The 18,366-nt window shown below is 38.1% G+C and overlaps 1 protein-coding gene and 1 pseudogene across 4 annotated transcripts in view; both read right to left on the minus strand.

Annotated features, from left to right (window-relative positions):
• Positions 1–18,074, minus strand: part of RFX7 (regulatory factor X7) — a 133,373-nt gene extending 115,299 nt beyond the window's left edge. The window contains exons 1-2 of one of the 4 annotated variants that reach the window (XM_086710754.1): positions 17,942–18,074; positions 17,625–17,787 (exon numbers count right to left, since the gene is read on the minus strand). In XM_086710754.1, the coding sequence (XP_086566880.1) occupies positions 17,625–17,785 (161 nt within the window). In that variant the 5' untranslated portion in view covers positions 17,786–17,787; positions 17,942–18,074. Of the gene's footprint in view, positions 1–9,238; positions 9,380–17,624; positions 17,791–17,941 lie in introns of those variants that run through there. The other 3 variants (XM_086710755.1, XM_086710757.1, XM_086710756.1) reach the window with 3 other exon arrangements.
• LOC112855204 (small ribosomal subunit protein uS2-like) lies at positions 1,491–6,169 on the minus strand (annotated as a pseudogene).
• Positions 18,075–18,366: the final 292 nt, after the last annotated feature.

The following is an 18,366-nucleotide window of genomic DNA, read 5'->3' on the forward strand; positions in this document are numbered from 1 at the left end:
CTACAAATCAATGTTCTACTGTTAAGTCCATCAACATGTAAAACAAAAATACTATCTTGAATGCTCCTACTGCCTTCAAACCTTCAGAAATGATTAGATAAATACCTTTCCATTTCTAATCAATTCAGTCAATATAGTTCACTTTTCAACTGCTTTAAAAAACATCAAAACATCCTAAAATTAAATCATTGCAATTACTGCACAACTTTGAAAGTACACTAAAAACCACTGAATTGTATGCTAATGCAGGTAAATTTAGTGGCATGTAAATTATCTCATTACAACAGTTTAGGGGCACATGGGTGGCTCAGTCAAACATCCAACTTCATCTCAGGTCATGATCTCACAGTTCATGAGCCTGCTTTGGATTCTGCATCTCCCTCTCTCTCTCTACTCTCTACTCTCTCTCTGCTCACACTCTGTCTCTCAAACAATAAGCAAACAAACATTTAAAAAATCAGAATGTACATAAAATATGTTCACTAAATTACTCATAAAATTAATTCTAAACAGGAAATTAAATACTTTATACACAAAACTGTACACAAAATGGCCATTTTGGAAGATGTGGAGAAAATGGAATCCTTAGGCATTGTTGGTGGGAATGCAAACTGGTGCAGCCACTGTGGAAAACAGTTATGGAGGTTCCTCAAAAAGCTAAAAATAAAACTACCCTACACTCCACCAATCACACTATTTATCCAAAGAATATAAAAACACTAAATCAAAGAGATGCATGCATCCCTATGTTTACAGCAGCATTATCTACAATAGCCATGATATGGAAGCAGCCCAAGAGTCCACCGACTAATGAATAGGTAAAGAAGATGTGGTGTATATATACAATGGAATATTATTCAGCCATAAAAAAGAATGAAATCTTGCCATTTGCAATGACATGGATAGAGCTAGAGAGTATAACACTTATTAGTGAAATGAGTCAGAGAAAGACAAATGTCCTATGATTTCATTCATATATGGAATTTAAGAAACAAATGAGCAAAGGTTAAAAAAGAGAAAGAGAGAGACAAACCAAGAAACGGACTCTTGAGAACAAACTGATGGTTACCAGGGGGGAGGTGGGTGAGGGAATGGGTTAAACAGGTGATGGGGAGTAAGGAGAGCACTTGTGATGAGAACTGGGTGATGTATGGAATTGTTCAACCACGTATTTTACATCTGAAACTATTATACTGTATGTTAACGAGCTAGAATTAAAATAAAAATGTTAAACAAAAACATGGCCATTTTCCCTTTAGATCTTTATAATTTAAGTACCTTATCATTTACACGTAACTTTTAGGTTCTCAAATTTAGTGTTACAACATACTGGTGAAGCATGTTACAAGTAATTGGTTACTAAATAACAAAGTACCAAAGTCAGTGAAAGGTATACTTGTAAACAACATAAGGTTGTCTTGATTTTTTTCCCCCCAACTTTTAGAAACCTTTTATTTTCCATCAACCTTATTTCTTTGTGGAAGAGCAGCTTAAGACCACTCAGTAGTTGTTCATACACATTCAGTGGCCTGAGCAGTGGAAGCTGCAGCCCTTCCGTGGCGGGCAAGTGTTCCAGTCTTCAGTAGGGAACTGTTAACGGAGCACAGAGGGCATGTGCACACCTTTAGACCAGTCTGCGACTTCAGGTTGAGTAGCAGTGAACTCAGGAGCTGGAGCAGTCCATTCACCCTGAAATTTCTCCTTTGTCATAACATTTTCAGCAGTGGCCTGCTCTTCCTTTTCAATCTCTTCAGGATCTCTGTAGAAGAAGAAATCAGTCATGACCTCCCATGGGTGTTCACGGGAAATGGTGCCATGCACGCACAGAAATTCTGGGGCCAGTGTCCACCACCCCAGACACAGTGAGTGGGTTCCCTTCTTGTTGCAAGGGATGGCAATATCCATGTAGCAAAGAGGAGAGTCTGTGTCACACAGAGCAATGGTAGGCAGGTTAACATAAGACGTTTCACTCAGAGGCTGGTGGTCAACCCTGGAATCAGTAACCACCAGAAGTCTTGGTTGCAGAAGGATGCCTGGATCTGGCTAGTGAAGGTTCCAGGAGTGAAGCGGCCAGCAATAGAATTGGCTCCAGGGGTGGCAGCAAACTTCAGCACAGCTAACTGGCCAGTATTCCTGGATGACAGAGCACTGACATCAGCGGGGTTTTCAAAGGCAACAATGGCAGGAGTGCCTACAGAAGCTTCTCCCAAGTTCTCTTCAGATTTATGATATAGATGTCATCATTTTTCCTTTTGGAAAGTCAAGGTTGGTGCCACTTAAGTGGGTACCTGCTACAAGGAATTTCAATTCGTAAGCCAAGGCTGGAATTTGGAAGTCAAGGTTGGGGCCACTTAAGTGGGTTCCTGCTACAAGGAATTTCAGGGCATCTTCCTCCTTCATTTGCAGACTATCAAGGGCTCTGGACATCATGGAAGCTTTTTTTAAACTTATGAGGGGAACCCAGAACACTGGTTGGACCCCTCTCTGGGCAGCACAGAAAGGCAGTTGTTTTGGTTTTTTAATCTACTGTAACAGTCTCTTTTAATTGGTGTATTTTGAACATGCACAGTTGAAGTGATTACTGATACAGTTGGATTAATATGTACCATATTTTAATGATTTACTATTCATTGCTCTTTTTCTTTGTTTTTTATTTTTTTGTCTTCTCTATTTCTGACTTCTCTCGTTTTATGTGAACACCTTATATGATTCTATTTTCTTTACTCTTTTGGCATATCAATTACACTTCCTTTCAAAATCTTTTTAGTGGTTTGCAATATACTTTTATGACTAATCCCAAGTACACTTTGAAAACACTATACCACTTTAATTACTACAAGTACTTTCTAAAACTATTCCCAATTCCTCTCTCCTGTTCCTTATGACATTGTTGTCATTCATTTATTCATAAGGTATAATCACCAAATACATTATTTTGAACAAACTATTATCTCTTAGATCGATTAAATGTAAGAAAAATGAAAGCTTCTATCTTCATTTATTCCTTTTCACTCCTTTATGTAGATCTAAATCTTTGGCCTATATCATTTTCTCTTCCTTTGAAGAACTTGTAACATCTCTTGCAAAGCAGGTCTACTAGTTACATATTCCCTCAATTTTGGTTTGTGTGAAAAAGATCTTATTTCTCCTTTACTTCTGAAGGACACAGACACAGAATTCACCAGATACAAAGTTGGTGGTTTTCTTCTTTCAACTCTAAATACTTTACTCTCTCCTTGCTTGCTTGATTTCTGAAGAGAAGTCTGATAAAATTCTTATCCTTGTTCCTCTATAAGTAAGGTGGTTATTTCTCTCTGGCTTCTTTCAAAATTTGATCTTTGTCTTTAATTTTCTGCAGACTGAATGCAATGTACCTAGGGATAGATTTTTGTTGTTTATTCTGCTTGGTATCTCTGAGCTTCCTGGATCTGTAGTTTAGGGTCTTTAATTTTTGGAAAATTCTCACCCATTATACTTCAAACACTTCTGGTTTCTTTCTCTCTTCTCCTTCTGATATCCCAATTGTGCTTATGATACACCTTTTGTAATTGTCCCACAGTTCTTGGATACTCCGCTCCATCTTTTTCACTTCTTTTCTCGGTGCATTTTAGTTGTGGGAGTTTCTATTGATGTATCTTCATGTTCACTGATTCTTTCCTCAGTTATGGCCAGTCTACTGTATAGGCCCAATGAAGGCATTCTTCATTTGTTACAGTGTTTTTGATTTCTGGCACTTCCTTTGGATTATTTCTTAGAGCTTCCATCTTTGTGCTCACATTACTTATCCATTCTTGCATGATGTCTACTTTTTCCATTAGAGCACTTAGCATATTAATCATAACTTTAAATCCATAGGATAATAATCCCCAAATCTGTGTCATATCTGAAACTGGTTTACCTCTTCAGATTGTGGGTTGTTTTTGTTTCTTTTTTGTTTTTATGTTTGTGTTTATTTTTGCCTTTGAGCATGCCTTGTAATCTTTTCTTGAAAGCCAGATATACTGTTGGGTAAAAGCAACTCTAGTCAACAGGCCTTTAGAGTAAAGTTTTGTATTTATCTACTAGGATTTGGGCTGTTTAACTGTTTGCTGTAGGTGTGGTGTCTAAAGCTAAAATTTTTTCTAATGTCCTTGCTTTTGTCTCCCATGTTCTCTTTGGGAATCCCTAAAGACTCTTTAAGAAAGGTGTGAGGCTTACTCTTGTTTTAGATGCAATCCTGTTATCATACAGGAGCCCTACTGACATGGTGGTAAAGCTGGAGAGAGGCATTCTATTGTTCTATAATTAGGTCTCAGTATTTTAGTGAGCCTATGTTGGATACTTCCCTTTCCCCGGGTCAAGAAAGCTTTGGTAAAGCCCCTGTTAGTTAGGCTCTAGTAAAATATTTTCCCTTGAAACAGGCCTGTTAAAAATAATAGAGAGCTCTGGGTATATTTCAAAATGACTACTTTTCTCCTCCTCCTTCCCTGACCCTTCCTATAAACTCCCCACCCACTGAAGCCCTCCCTCACTATGCAAGTAGTAAAAGATTTTTCTCTGATCCTCACAGGGAGAACCTGGTAGGTCTCCTGGAAAGTGTGGGGATACCAGTCTAACACTGGGCCTCCTCTGTTTTCAACACTCAAGCTAGGCCACCCAGAGCCTCTAGCATTTAATCCATCAGTTAAGTTTAAAGTGTTCCTACCTATAGTGGCTTCAGTTATGGGGCTTCTACTCCTGGCTGCTGCCACCCATCAGCTTTGATTCTCTGCCAGTCTCCAGTTTTGCAGGCAGCAGTTTGCCCTGAATTTGCCTCAATTCTCTGATGCATCTAAGAAGAGCTGCTGATTCTGTTTGTTCAGCTTTTTTTCTTCTTGTGATGACAGAAGTGAGGACTTCCAGCTCTTTATGTGTCATACCAAAAACGTTAAGTCAATATACTTTATTATCATAAGAGCTAAGGTAGGACTATCTCTGGAATATAACTCATTTGCATTTTAATATGCTTTACACATAATCCTGGGTTTACCTAAGAGAGAATTATAAGACAATAATAAGCAGGTGACTATCATCCATTGTTTGTCAATAAGAGAGTGAAGACTGAGAACCACTATTGCAGTTTGGGATACAGAGGTCCACAAACTGCTGCCCAAGGGCCAAATCCTGCCAGCAATGGAACAAATCTAGCCATTCATTCATTTATATACTTGCATATGTATTGTCTGTAGCTACTTTCCTGATAACAATGCAGAGTAAAGTAGTTGCAACAGAAACCCTATGTCTTACAAAGCCAAAAATATTTACCATCTGGCCCTTCAAAGTAAGAGCTTGCTGGCCCTGGGTTATACATGTGATCTCTGGTATTTTGTATGTCTGCCTGTCTTTTCATTGTTGACCAGGCAGAGTGCAATGATGACCATGCACTATCTATTTTTAATGTTTATTCATGGAGTCATCCATCAATTCATTTAATATACAATTGCTGAGATTAAAGAATCAGTTTAGTGGAATTTTTTGGCAACACAGTGTAAATAATAACAATTACACTCAAATACTATGAAAAATTAAAGGAGTTATTAACTCTACTTGGGGTACTCAAAATTTGAAAGATTAAAATTTTGCCACAGAGGACTCTGGCTTACTACTGTTTATTAGAAGATATATCCTCTAAGCAAGTGATTCTCAAACTTCTATATTAGAATCATCTGAAGGGCTAATAAAACAAAAGTTGCTGGTTACACCCCCAGAGTTTCTATTCCCATAAATCTGAGGGAGCAGCCCCAAAATTTACATTTCTAACATGTTCCAAGGTGATACTAGTATGATGCTAATATAAAGAACGGTTGCTCTAACAAACCAAGTAGCCTCATATACATACAATTTTAAAGCTAAAAGTGTACCTTATTTTTTAAATGTTTATTTAGTTTTGAGAGAGAGAGAGAGAGAGACAGAGAGAGAGAGACAGAGAGTGAGCAGGGGAGGGGCAGAGAGAGAGGGAGACACAGAATCCAAAGCAGGCTCCAGGCTGTGAGTTGTCAGCACAGAGCCGAACATGGGGCTCGAACCCATGAACTGCAAGATCATGACCTAAGCCAAAGTTGGGAAGCCTAATGACTGAGTGAGCCAGTTGCCTCTGAAAGGGTCTTTCAAAGATAAACTAGTTGTTGTACCTCTCTGAAATAAAGAGTATCAGACTCGGGGCACCTGGGTGGCGCAGTTGGTTAAGCGTCCGACTTCAGCCAGGTCACGATCTCGCGGACCGTGAGTTCGAGCCCTGCGTCGGGCTCTGGGCTGATGGCTCGGAGCCTGGAGCCTGTTTCCGATTCTGTGTCTCCCTCTCTCTCTGCCCCTCCCCCGTTCATGCTCTGTCTCTCTCTGTCCCAAAAATAAATAAAAAAACGTTGGGAAAAAAAAAATTTTTTAAAATAAAAAAAAAAAAAAAAAGAGTATCAGACTAAAAAAAAAAAACCAAAAAGTCTCTGACGTCAGATAAATAGAAAGGTCCAATAGACTGTAACCTGTTTTATAAATGTGAAACACTTTGGGCCCTCAGAATTGCTCTCCTATTTTGGTTATTCCCTCGCTACTTCCCCAATAAATCCATCTTCCTCAGTTATTTGCCCTAACTCATAGGGTTCATTTGCCGTCTTCAGGCTGTGGCCATGACTCAACAAGTTACCCTAGCTTTGGGTCTTGGCTCCAGAAGTAAGTGGGTTAAATCCTCCACCAGAACCCAACTTTGAAGAAGCTATCTCCAGGTTAATGTTAAGGGGTTCTTCAAAATTCCAACTTCACCTGTTAGGAACGAGGCTGGAACACAAGTAGCTGATTAGCCCACAAAACCCTAACTAAAATACTACTGTATACTCATAAAAGATTACTAAACTATGTAGTAGTCATTTGCTCAGTATTTTAAATTTTTTTTAAAAGTTTATTTATTGAGAGAGAGAAAGAGAGCAGGAAAATGAGTGGGAAAGGGGCAGAGGGGGAGAGGATCCCAAGCAGGCTCTGTGCTGTCAGCGGAGTAATTCCACAAACCGTGAGATCATGGCCCGAGCCAAAATCAAGAGTCAGATCTTAACCAACTGAGCCACCTAGTCGCCCCTGCTCAGTATTTTTAAAATGAAGGACACAATAGCTCTTACTTGGGAGGTATATTATTTTTTAATTTAGATATATACTGAAAAATATTTGATTAGTAGTACTGAAACACTAAATAAAAGATTACTTCAGTTTCACCAATGCAAATTAAAAAAAAAATCTATTGCTGTAAGTCCTCAATTCTGTAAAATGCAGCTTGAGTTTAATAACTTATTTGAGCAGAAAATTACCACATCAAATGTGTAAAATACAGAAACATTAATATGTAGAAAAAAATCAAGTGCCTCTAAGAATGTAGTAGACAAAAATAGTATTCACTAGTACCTACTGTTCAATGAGAAATAGATGCAAAAGGTGTTGCCCCTGGCTTCAAAGAACTTGCTGTTGATTAAACATCACAGGACAAAAATTAAATTGATTACATGCTTAATTGTACAAACATCAATATACAGTGTGAGGTCAAGAAAAGGTCAACATGGACTAGAGTAGCTAAAGAATGTTTTATTGTATGATGATTTGAGCTAGTATGATGATTTGAGCTATGACTTTAAAAATGGTTAAAATGTGATTAAGTAGGATTTGGATACAGGCAAGTAGAGATTCCAGAAAAGATATAAAGCAGGAATAAAAGGAGGACCACAAAATATAAGGCAGACACTGAAGTGCTAGCCGGACAGAAGTTCAACGCCGATGAACAGAAAGAAATCAGGCTGTACTGACTGCATGGGGCCAGATTATACAAGCCTTTGAACCTGACAGCAATTTTTGGTATGATATGGTGGGCAACATGAAATTATTATAGGTTATTAGAAGGAGACTACATGGAAAAGGATATTTTTGAAGACTTATTTTGGCAGCAATATATAGCATAGTTCAGAGAGGGGAAAGGCCAGAGGCAGAGGCAACTATGGTGCCATTGTAACAATCCAGGAATGAGATGGTAAAGCACTGGACTGTGGTCCTGGCAGTGGAAATCTAGGGAGTAGAAGATAGGGAGAAATGTTAAGTGACCCTGTGAACTTGGCAATCTTAAAATATTGGGCATAACGAGAAGAGAGAAAAATATGAAACCAATATTACTAGCCTGACAGAATGAAGAACAGGTGGCATCTACTACCCAAAGAGGTAAAATAGTTAGAAATGAAATCAAACTGAGGTAGCAAACACTGTGGCACAGAAGATTACTGTGAAAATGCCAAGTTTACAAAGACAGTGGTAGCTAGCCACCTGTACTCTAGCAAATGAATCAGTAGATGTGATTAGAGTTGTCTGATCAGTCCATCTATTTGTGACTTTATCAAACAAGTGAACAGAGAAAAAAATGGATGGTTGAGAAATAAGTGCCTGGATATTCACCATTAAAGGGCATCTAGAGGAAAGAAGCAGGAAAACTAAAATGTTAGTCAGAAGTAAGGTCCATGAAAACAAAGATCTTGCATCTTTGTCCATGGAATCCCCAATACCTGGCAGAGTAGCTGACACAAAAGCAGCTCTCAAAAAGGAATGAATGATAATTCCCAAACTACAAAGGAATCATATTAAAAACTACAGCTGAAGACACAATAAAAGATAAAGACTGAAAACAAAGGCCACTGAGTTGGCAAGAAGAACAGGAAGCCAGACTGCAAGAGTCAAAAAGGACAAGAGCAGAGAGAAGATCTAGTGGAGTGAGGGTGGTGAGCTGATGGACAGATGGCAACCAAAGGGAAGAGCAGCAGGGTAGACAAAAAGCATTATTTTACTTGTTTGGGTATTTTTCTAAATCAAAAATTATACTTGCTCATTCAAGAAATTTTCAAGAATATATAAAGGCGGGGGGGGGGGGAAGCATACATTTGTTCCCATCTAAGTGCAAAACAGTTAACAGTTTTAAAATGTAGGTTCACTTATTCCTCCAAATATATAAGCGGGCTTACAAATCAAACAACAGGATTATAAATGAGGGACTGAAGGGGAGGGAAAGGAGTAAGGAAAATAGTAAAACCAGGGATGAGACTAGCTAGCAATGGTTACCACGTTTCTTAAATCTTTTCTTAGTGGTCAAAAAAAACTGCATTTTTCTGCTTTATTTTTTATTATTGAGTAAGGATTTTTGCACTGTTAACTGTTTATATTATTATTCTTATAAAATGAGTATTTGCATTCTTCATTCACTTACCTAATGACTTTTTTTCTTAGACTATGAATGAGCTCTTTAGGTCACTGAAAGATCAACTCTTTGTTTTACTGCAAAAACTTTTCTCCAAGGTTGTTTGCTGCTGCTTTAAGGAAGTCATAAGCATGTATAAAGTCACAGGAAAAACAGCCTGTGGAAAAGAACAGTTTGATGATGCTGACAGAAAGGGTATGTATTAGAACAAATTCCCTAAATATATGAAAAGGGATGAATCCAAAGGGGAAAACAAATTTCATCTGATAATGGAAAAGTACACAGATACAGATGCTAAGACACAGGATCCAAAATATGAGCTAAGTGAGGTATACAGAGGATCCCACATATAGTTGTATTCTGATCCTCTTCACGAAGTGGCCATTATTCAAAGAGAGTCAACTCAGGGTACTAACAGAGCAGTTCCTGGTCCTCTGCCCCAGTTCTCAACACGCCCATCCTTTCTTTCTCTATTATTACTTTATTTTTTTCTTCTACCTTTGCACATTAAAATTTAGATGAGAGAACTGTGATTGGTGGAAACCCCACTCCCCAGGTAAGCAAATTTTGACCTAAGCTATCTTCCCCTAATTATTCTCATTACTGGTAAGGTTTACTGCCATCAACAACTGTGACTCTAATTCCTGCTAGTGGGATATTAAGTTGTATTTGGATCAATAGTCCATCCCTTGATTTTTAAGGTCACCATCAGATGGTTATGGTCACCATCCTGAATTTTGCCAATAAGAGTATTATATCTTACTGAATCCCTCTGAATCTAACTCTCTATTTTTTAATTTAATTGATTATATATAGCACACCATCGCTGCATTTAACAAAATCTTACTTTTGTTAAATTCAATTAATGATGCATGCAACTACCACAAAGGGGTGAATGTATGAAATGAGGAGTAGTGTCTTGTTACTTTTTAATCCTCCTGACTATATATAATATACATTAAAATAAAGGTATACTGTATTCAGTTTTCCTCAACCACCTGATTCTGTAAATTCAAGACTAGTTTTTGACCTTCTCACTTCTCTGAAAACTTGTATGTACAGAATTTGGCCAAACACTGGTTGTTAATATCTCCTGCTTCAGAAAAAGGAATCATGTATTTAATAATATCACAGTAACATTTTAGATCATAGACTGCTTACATACATATGCAATTAATAGATCTAATAACTGCAATCAAATTAGTGAAGTGATTCACTTAAATTAACTGAAGCATCTTGTTCAAATAGATTTCCCAGATTCCCAGAAGCACCAACTTTACTTCAAGCAAGAGGTCAATGAAGTGACACTCTTATCCAATTAAATTTTTAAAATTCCATATATACTGCAAAAACAATGGTAAGTACTTGGCTACCCCATATACATAAAATATTTTACTGTCATAAATTATTTATTATGCAGTGACTGCTTTGTTTTAGGTATATTCAGTCTCTGAATTCCTATGAACCTTACATACTAGAAAATGAGAATGTTTCATTTAAATTCAGTAAAAATTCACTACATTGGGATCATCTCAGGTAAGGCCAGTCTAAATCACTGAAAAAAGTTAATTCACACAACTGAGATCATTGTTCCCCGAGAGTTGAGAAAAATTTCATGGAAACAACAGACATGAATCGAATCTTAAAGTTAGTAGACCCTTGTATCAGAAGAAAAAAGAAAGGTTTTTAAAGTAGCAGGTAAAGAGACCAGCACAGGCATACAAAGAGAAACACGATAATAAAAGCAAAGAAAAAGGGTTAGTGCAAACTGCAGTCACCACTTAACAGAGTAATCCCCTGTTCTCATCTTGTAGCTACTTGACAGTACAAGGTGATCAAAGTAGGAAAGCCACAGAAAAATAAAAAGAATACAAGTACAGAAAGAAAAACACAAACCCAAGTGCTCTCGATGCTTGGTTTGTATCTTAAAATGAGGCCTCATAAATTCCAACACCACAGCCCTAGAGACTCATACCCTCCCCCTCCAAGATAACCAATAGTTCACATTGATCCCCATGCTCTTGGTAGGTATCAGTAATCAATCAGACTTAGCATGTAAATTCAAATCAATTTGTTAATCCTGTGTTGGAATTAGTGTAAAGGTATCCTTTGCTATCTGAACCCTTGCTATCCAAGCTCAGACTATGAATGGGTTCAGGTAAAAAAAAAAAAAAAAAAAAAAAAAATTTTTTTTTTTTTTTTTTAAGACAAAGCTATTTGGAAGAGATGGTATTTCACACCATATGGACTCTTGCTTTCCAAAATTCCAAGACATAACAGATTGGAATCTGTCACTCTGACCTCTCACTCTATGAATTCAGAAACCAGAGACTCAAATAGCAAGGAATATCTTCATGTTTTCAGTTTGTTTTAAGATATGAGGAATATAAAACCTCACCTCCCACACAACGTTTCATAATATATAGAGAAGCTATTGTAATAGATGTCTGAAAATGGTATTATGCATAATTAACCAAACCTCGTTGTCTTCTATTTCCTCTTATAAATAGGAGGTATTAGAGTCCACTATAAGAAAAAAGTAAATGTCTCAAGAAAGAAAAATTAAATGTTTTAAAGTTTTTATTCACATGGGTTAAGGTTAAGTGTTAACTCTCTTATTAATCTCATAGCCAGTGCACAGTGCATTCAGGCCTCAGAGCTTATTGTTCCTTATTTATTAACTTGCCCAGGACAGGAAGATCCTTCCTCCTTTTGGTTGATGCTGCTCATCTTTAACCTGAAGTCTTAGAATCCTCAATAAAGCAGAAGAGAAAGCAAGTAAATACACACAGGCTGGTGGAAAAAGAGGCGCTGGTTTAGTTTGGGCAGAGATATGGAGTAACCATCTTACTGTTTTGTTCTTTACACTTATAAAGAACACTATCACAATAACACATTAAAAAGTCTACCCTAGGGGCGCCTGGGTGGCGCAGTCGGTTAAGCGTCCGACTTCAGCCAGGTCACGATCTCGCGGTCCGTGGGTTCGAGCCCCGGGTCGGGCTCTGGGCTGATGGCTCAGAGCCTGGAGCCTGTTTCCGATTCTGTGTCTCCCTCTCTCTCTGTCCCTCCCCCGTTCATGCTCTGTCTCTCTCTGTCCCAAAAATAAATAAACGTTGAAAAAAAAAAAATTTAAAAAAAAAAAAAAAAAGTCTACCCTAGGGGTGCCTGGGTGGCTCAGTTGGTTGAACCTCTGATTCTTGATCTCGGCTCAGGTCATGATCTTAAGCTTTTTAAGATCGAGTCCTGTATCGGGCTCTGCACTGAGAGCGTGAAGCCTGCTTGGGATTCTCTCTCTCCCTCTCTGTCTGCCCCTGCCCCACTTGCACTGTCTCTCTCTCAAAATAAATAAATAAACATAAAAAAGTCTATGTTAGGTGAAGAGGAGAAGTAGTGAAGCTCCACCCTATACTAAATAATTCTGAAAACACACCTTTCTTATTTACATAACCAAATTTATAATATAACATCCACTACTGCCTTAAAATGTTACACTATTACTACAGGAAAAAGTTCCTATGTGAGGTGCTTTTAAGTACTGAGCACTTCTTTATAATTATAAGCAAAACAAAATGAGCACACAAATAATCCCCATAGTGCAATCTCTCAATTAGTAAACTCCCAACAACAGGGATTACTGCACAGACTTACATATTTCTGCACAATCAACAACGGCTCTTAGAATACTTTAAATGTAATACATGCTCAATAAATATTTGCAGACAGAATCTCACATAACAGAACTCTTGCATAAGGTAACAAAAAGTGAATAACACCTTCAGATAGTCCTGGGCTAACACCCAAGAAACACTGACAAATCCTAACAATTCGTCCATTGAAAATGTTCTGTTGATTGCCTATGACTAGTTAATTCTGTTAGTCTTTCACTGTGCTTATGGTATGTTTTATTATTCCTGTCAATATTAATTTAGTAACACAGTCATAGAAAGTTAAGCTAAAGGAACTTACAAGGTCATCTAGTATAAACCTTTCATTTTACAGACAAGGAAATGAAGGTCTACTTTTCTCACAATCAACACTTTGGCACTTGTCACCTCTTTCCCTGGTTCCCTAACTAAATAAAAGAGACATTTTATTGCACTTTTTTGCTTAGGTTAACATTACAAGTGAAGGCACATTCCTCAAATGCCAGTCTCTAGCATAGTATGTTGTATATAGCAGGTAGTCAGTCAGGTGAGTACTTACACACTGTTCTTGCTCAGTGTTCAAATTTCAGTAAATGACAATGCTCATTTTAATTATTTTCATTTGTACAATTTTTGTGTGCAACAATTGTTTTTCTAATATAAAAAGTGATCTGACACAAGTTTTTACTCAAAGCATTATCATTCATAACATAAAATACTTGTCTTTTCTACCACAGTGAAGCTCATTTTCCCCAATAATACCAAAACTAACAGTGAGACAGAAACCAAATCAGTTTTGCACATAACATTCAAGACACATCCCCGTAGGGAGATCGAATTGGTAAATTATACACACACACACATCCATTACCTAAGAGCTAAACATTAGGCCAGGGGCTTGAAACTGCTTTACTTGCCTTCCTGGTCAATAGGGAAAACAATTTTATCAGTTTCAAATCACAGAGAACAAGGAACTGCCTTCTTTCTGAAGTCACAAACTGTTGGGATGCAACCATCACATCTAGTCTCAATACAGGACAAGCCCCATGTTCAACCAACTATTCAAAACTATATGAAAGCCAGGTAATGTACTAGTCAGTCTCTAATTTTAAAGCAAAATGAAGATCAGGGACTTAAGGTTACAGTAAACTCTAAAGTTATAAGCTTTATAGTAAACGTTTCCCACTGCAGTTGAAGGAACAATAACTATTCTCAGAGCTCATAAATGCCCTGACCCAGAACCAAGGACAAAATGGAACTGCTGAGTTCTAGCACATGGGACAGAAATCAGGTCTAATACGGCTTTACCATGTAAACCTTGTGGATCATCATACTTTGCTCTCTGTAACTAATATATAAAAAAGTAAAACAAAACTGTCTAATTTGGGTTTAAATTGAATTTAGAAAACATCCAAAAGGTCCACATACATAATTTCACTTTGATTATAATTTTAAGTCTAAAATGCATGAGATTCAGAAGTCTGTATGACTTACCAGCCTGAATACAGACAAGAAACTCTGGCACCAACACTGCTTCCAAGGTCTGATAATTAATGAGAGAAATCCTATCTTTCCTGTCATTTAATTTTTCTGTTTCCAAGAAGTAGGTAGGACAATGACACATCTTAAGGACTGTTTAACAAATGGTTTGTAAGGTCTTACAAATAAATAAATAAAGGGTTATAAACAGGCTTATAAACAACTGATAACTAATCACTACTACTTTGAGAGGAGAGGTATTTACAGAGATGTGTATTAGTGATTTGGACCTTTGTCTATGGAGTGGGAATGAGGAAGGTCAAGAATTGCCAGCTTATAAACTTGGACTTAAGTGGATGATACTCTTAAATATATCAACAAATATTACAACACTATCAAGTTGGCAGTATCTTCATTTTCTAGAACTACCTTATTAACATTTTTTTAGAATTTTATTTCCAATTCTTATGAAATAATTTCTGATCTCATCAGGTACCATGATTTCAACTTTGAACACTTAACCTTTTTTTTCAAAGTCTCATTTAATGCTTAAAATTACAATGGACATACTTTCATCAAACAGCATTTTAGTTTAACAGAATAATTATGAACTGAAATAATAAATAACTCATTGTCCAACTAAGGGCCTGCCTCACATATTATATGTATATTTGTTGAATAGGAAGACAAGTACGGACTTGTTTGTGATCTGCAAGTTCAATAATTTAGAAACTGTGATCAACCTAAATGCAAAACCCATTTGATAATTTTTAAATGCCACATTTTGGCTTAATGTAATTTTAAATTCTCATTAGTAATGATACCAAAGGTTGATGTAGAAAGTAGTACAAAACTGATCTCTCAGAACATTATCAAGTTATAAAGTAACTGATAAAAAGATATTGTTCCCTCAAAAAATGTGAAATGAGATACTTAAAGAATTGCAATCTTATCTATTAAAAATTATTTTAATTTAGCACTAGTTCTTAGAGGAGATGGTGGTGAAAAGGCTTTCACTTTTTTTAGTGTCTTTATTTTAGATAGTCACTTGATGAATAATACAAATCCAGCCTTGTGGGTCAGGGGATATGAGACTATACATTAACTATCTCCACTAATGCTGTTTATGACCCACTATTGTTTGTTCCAAAGTTCTAAACGTAATCATCTTTGCAAATAGGATTTCTACGCTTGAAAATTAAACACTAGTAAGTGTACCATTACAATTTTAAAATAAAGATATAAAATTGTATACTCGGGGATGAAGGTGTTTGTTGCCCATTATTTTTTCTGAGCAAGTAGCAAAAAAATGAAGTGCACTCTACTTTAGGGTAAGTTTTTCTCACATTAGAGTCAGCGCAGTTAAGTTGTAATGATTGTGTAAATACAAATTATCAATGAAAGGATAATTAAATCACATGATTTACCAAAAAGAGTACTATCATTATTATTCAGTCAGTTGGCTAGATAACTTCTATTTTAAAAATATAAAGTGGAGTTTCCTTTCCCCTACTGTTCTCATAATAAATTAAAATACATTACTAATTCAACTTTTAAAATGTGCCTTTCGTAAAAGATTTTAGTTCTTTAATTTAGATGCCCCTTACCTTAAATGTAAAAACCAAGGGGCAAATACAATTCAATGATGATTTCAGAGACACTAAGTTACATTAAGTTAATAGGGGTTAAAACCCACTACTTTCTGGCAGGAGATTAACCATCTCTCCCTTTAAAGTTTTCAAAAGGGGGTGAGGGTATCCCTTAAGGAATAAAGGCTTCTCTCTCTGTCTGTCTCTCTGTCTCTGTCTCTGTCTCTCTCTCTCTCTCTCTCTCTCTCTCACACACACACACACACACACACACACACACACACACACACGACAATCTTACATCTCTGACCTATTCAAGCTGCCAAAACATGACTATCATCAAAGCCAAAAAATTCTACCTTAAAATATTTAAACTTCATTTTAAAATTAAAACTGAAAGCAAGATACTCAGCTGCCAACTACTGTGTAGTAAGAAACTATTAAAGCCTGCACTGACCTACTTCATATCAGCATCATGACAACATGGATGTATGCCAAGAAATAATAAAAATTACCATATAACAAACCTTAATTTTGTATTTAAAAATTGTGACTGTTTTTAAAATGCATAAATATTGTACTACAATGTGTTATGATGCATTTATTTTTAAATTGCAATAAAATGAAGGAGTTTTAATATTTTAGTAGTCATATTCAATGATGGACATGTGGTATTTCATTTTTAAAATCAGAGCTTGTTTTACACCACATTCTATTTTAAAACGTCTATTAAAAGCAATCTCTTAGACCAAAGTCCAAATATTGCTTTCCACTTTTAAAACAGTACTACATTTTTTAAAAATGTCAGTTAATGAAGAATCCTACAAAAATAATGCAAGTTCATGTTCAAAGAATATTTACAATGGCTCTAACAGAGGATAGACTTAACTCAATGTATTTAATTATTAAAAGATTGCCACCAGTCCGTCAGAGTTTAACCTAATGCTGAAATATTGTAAATTCTCATACAAGCAAGCACAGAAATAGCAAAGGATATCTCACCTATGGTTTTTTTAAAAAAAGAAAAAGGCACGAAATGGCAAGACATTTTAAAATAAAACATCTTTTTAAATTAAAAAATCACTTTACAGTGTAAATTGCCACCTTAAAATATCATATACTAAAAAAGCCCTTTCTTCACAATCATGCAAATAAACTCCCTGGAAAGGAAATTTAATCTCAGAATAAAGAAGGCAAAAACATCCAGAAATAGCAGCTAAACCAACCGAAAGGAAGAGCCACATTAGGTTTTGTGCTGCATATTAATATTCTTACGCACAATGTCTGTTTGGTGAAAATTCACAATACACTTCTTCCTCTCTGTATGACTGCAAAAAGGAGTAAACACATTTCACATTCCTGAGTCCCAAATTCATGCCACGATCATGCAACATGACTTAATTTCGTCCCATATTCCTCTTACACATAAATGAACACCACAAATAACTTGTTTATCTACACTCACAATTGAGGGGGTAAAAGCATTTGGGGGGGGGGGGGCTATGGAGACCAGAGGTGATGCAAAGTCCCCACACCTCCAGAGGTCCTATAAAAATGCACCCGACTCTGGATACCCACATTCAATGAATGCTTCAGCCTCTTCCTCCGCCCGCCGCCCCCCACCCCGTTTGCAGCAGAAATGTGCCTGGGCTTTTTTACCCCGGCGATGGAGGATCCTCTTACCAGATGGAGTTCTTGATCTTGTGTTGCAGCGCGCTGGCCTCTGTCCCTGGCAGCCCAGGCACAAGGGCTGGCAGAGCCACCCCCGAGTTGGGGGCGCTGGGGGGAAGCTGCTGATGGGCATCAGGCTGCTGTGGTGGCGGCTGTTGTTGTTCCTCTGCCATCGCTGCTGGAGGGGTGGGAGGGAGGGAGGGAAGATGGGGGCTCGGGGAAGGGTGAGGGAAGAGACGGGGAGGGGAGGACGAAGGGGGAGAGGAGGAGGAGGGGGGAGGGGAAGAGGAGGAGGAGGAGGAAGGAAGCTGAATAAGCTAGGCCTTTACCCCAGGGCTCGAGTGAGTCGCTTTCGCCTGCCGCCTGGGGGACATCACCGGGGAGACCGAGCGGCTCCTCACGGCAGGGACGCTTCACCGCGGGAGAGGCATGGCGGCGCCCCTCAGCCCCCCGCCGCCGCCGCCTCCTCCCGTCAGCGGCCGGGGCTGAGGGGGATGAGAAGGGGACGTCTGAAGACGAGGTGGGGGGGCAAGGCTCCCCCAAATCCGAGAACGATTGCTCAGGGACTCCGCGGCCCGGCCTTCCTTTCTTGCCCCGGGGGCTTTCTACTCCGGGGGCCCACGCTGCTGCAGCCCCAGGCTCGGCTCCACGCCACTCCCCACGCCGCCGCCGCCGCCGCCGCCGCCGCTCGCTCCCGGCCCCGCCGCCACAGCGGCCGCCGCTGCCCAGCCAGCCCAGGAGGCAGCCTAGTGCG

This window comes from Puma concolor, chromosome B3, assembly GCF_028749965.1.
Source record: "Puma concolor isolate L17-30 chromosome B3, mPumCon1.1.hap2, whole genome shotgun sequence".
NCBI lineage: Eukaryota > Metazoa > Chordata > Mammalia > Carnivora > Felidae > Puma > Puma concolor.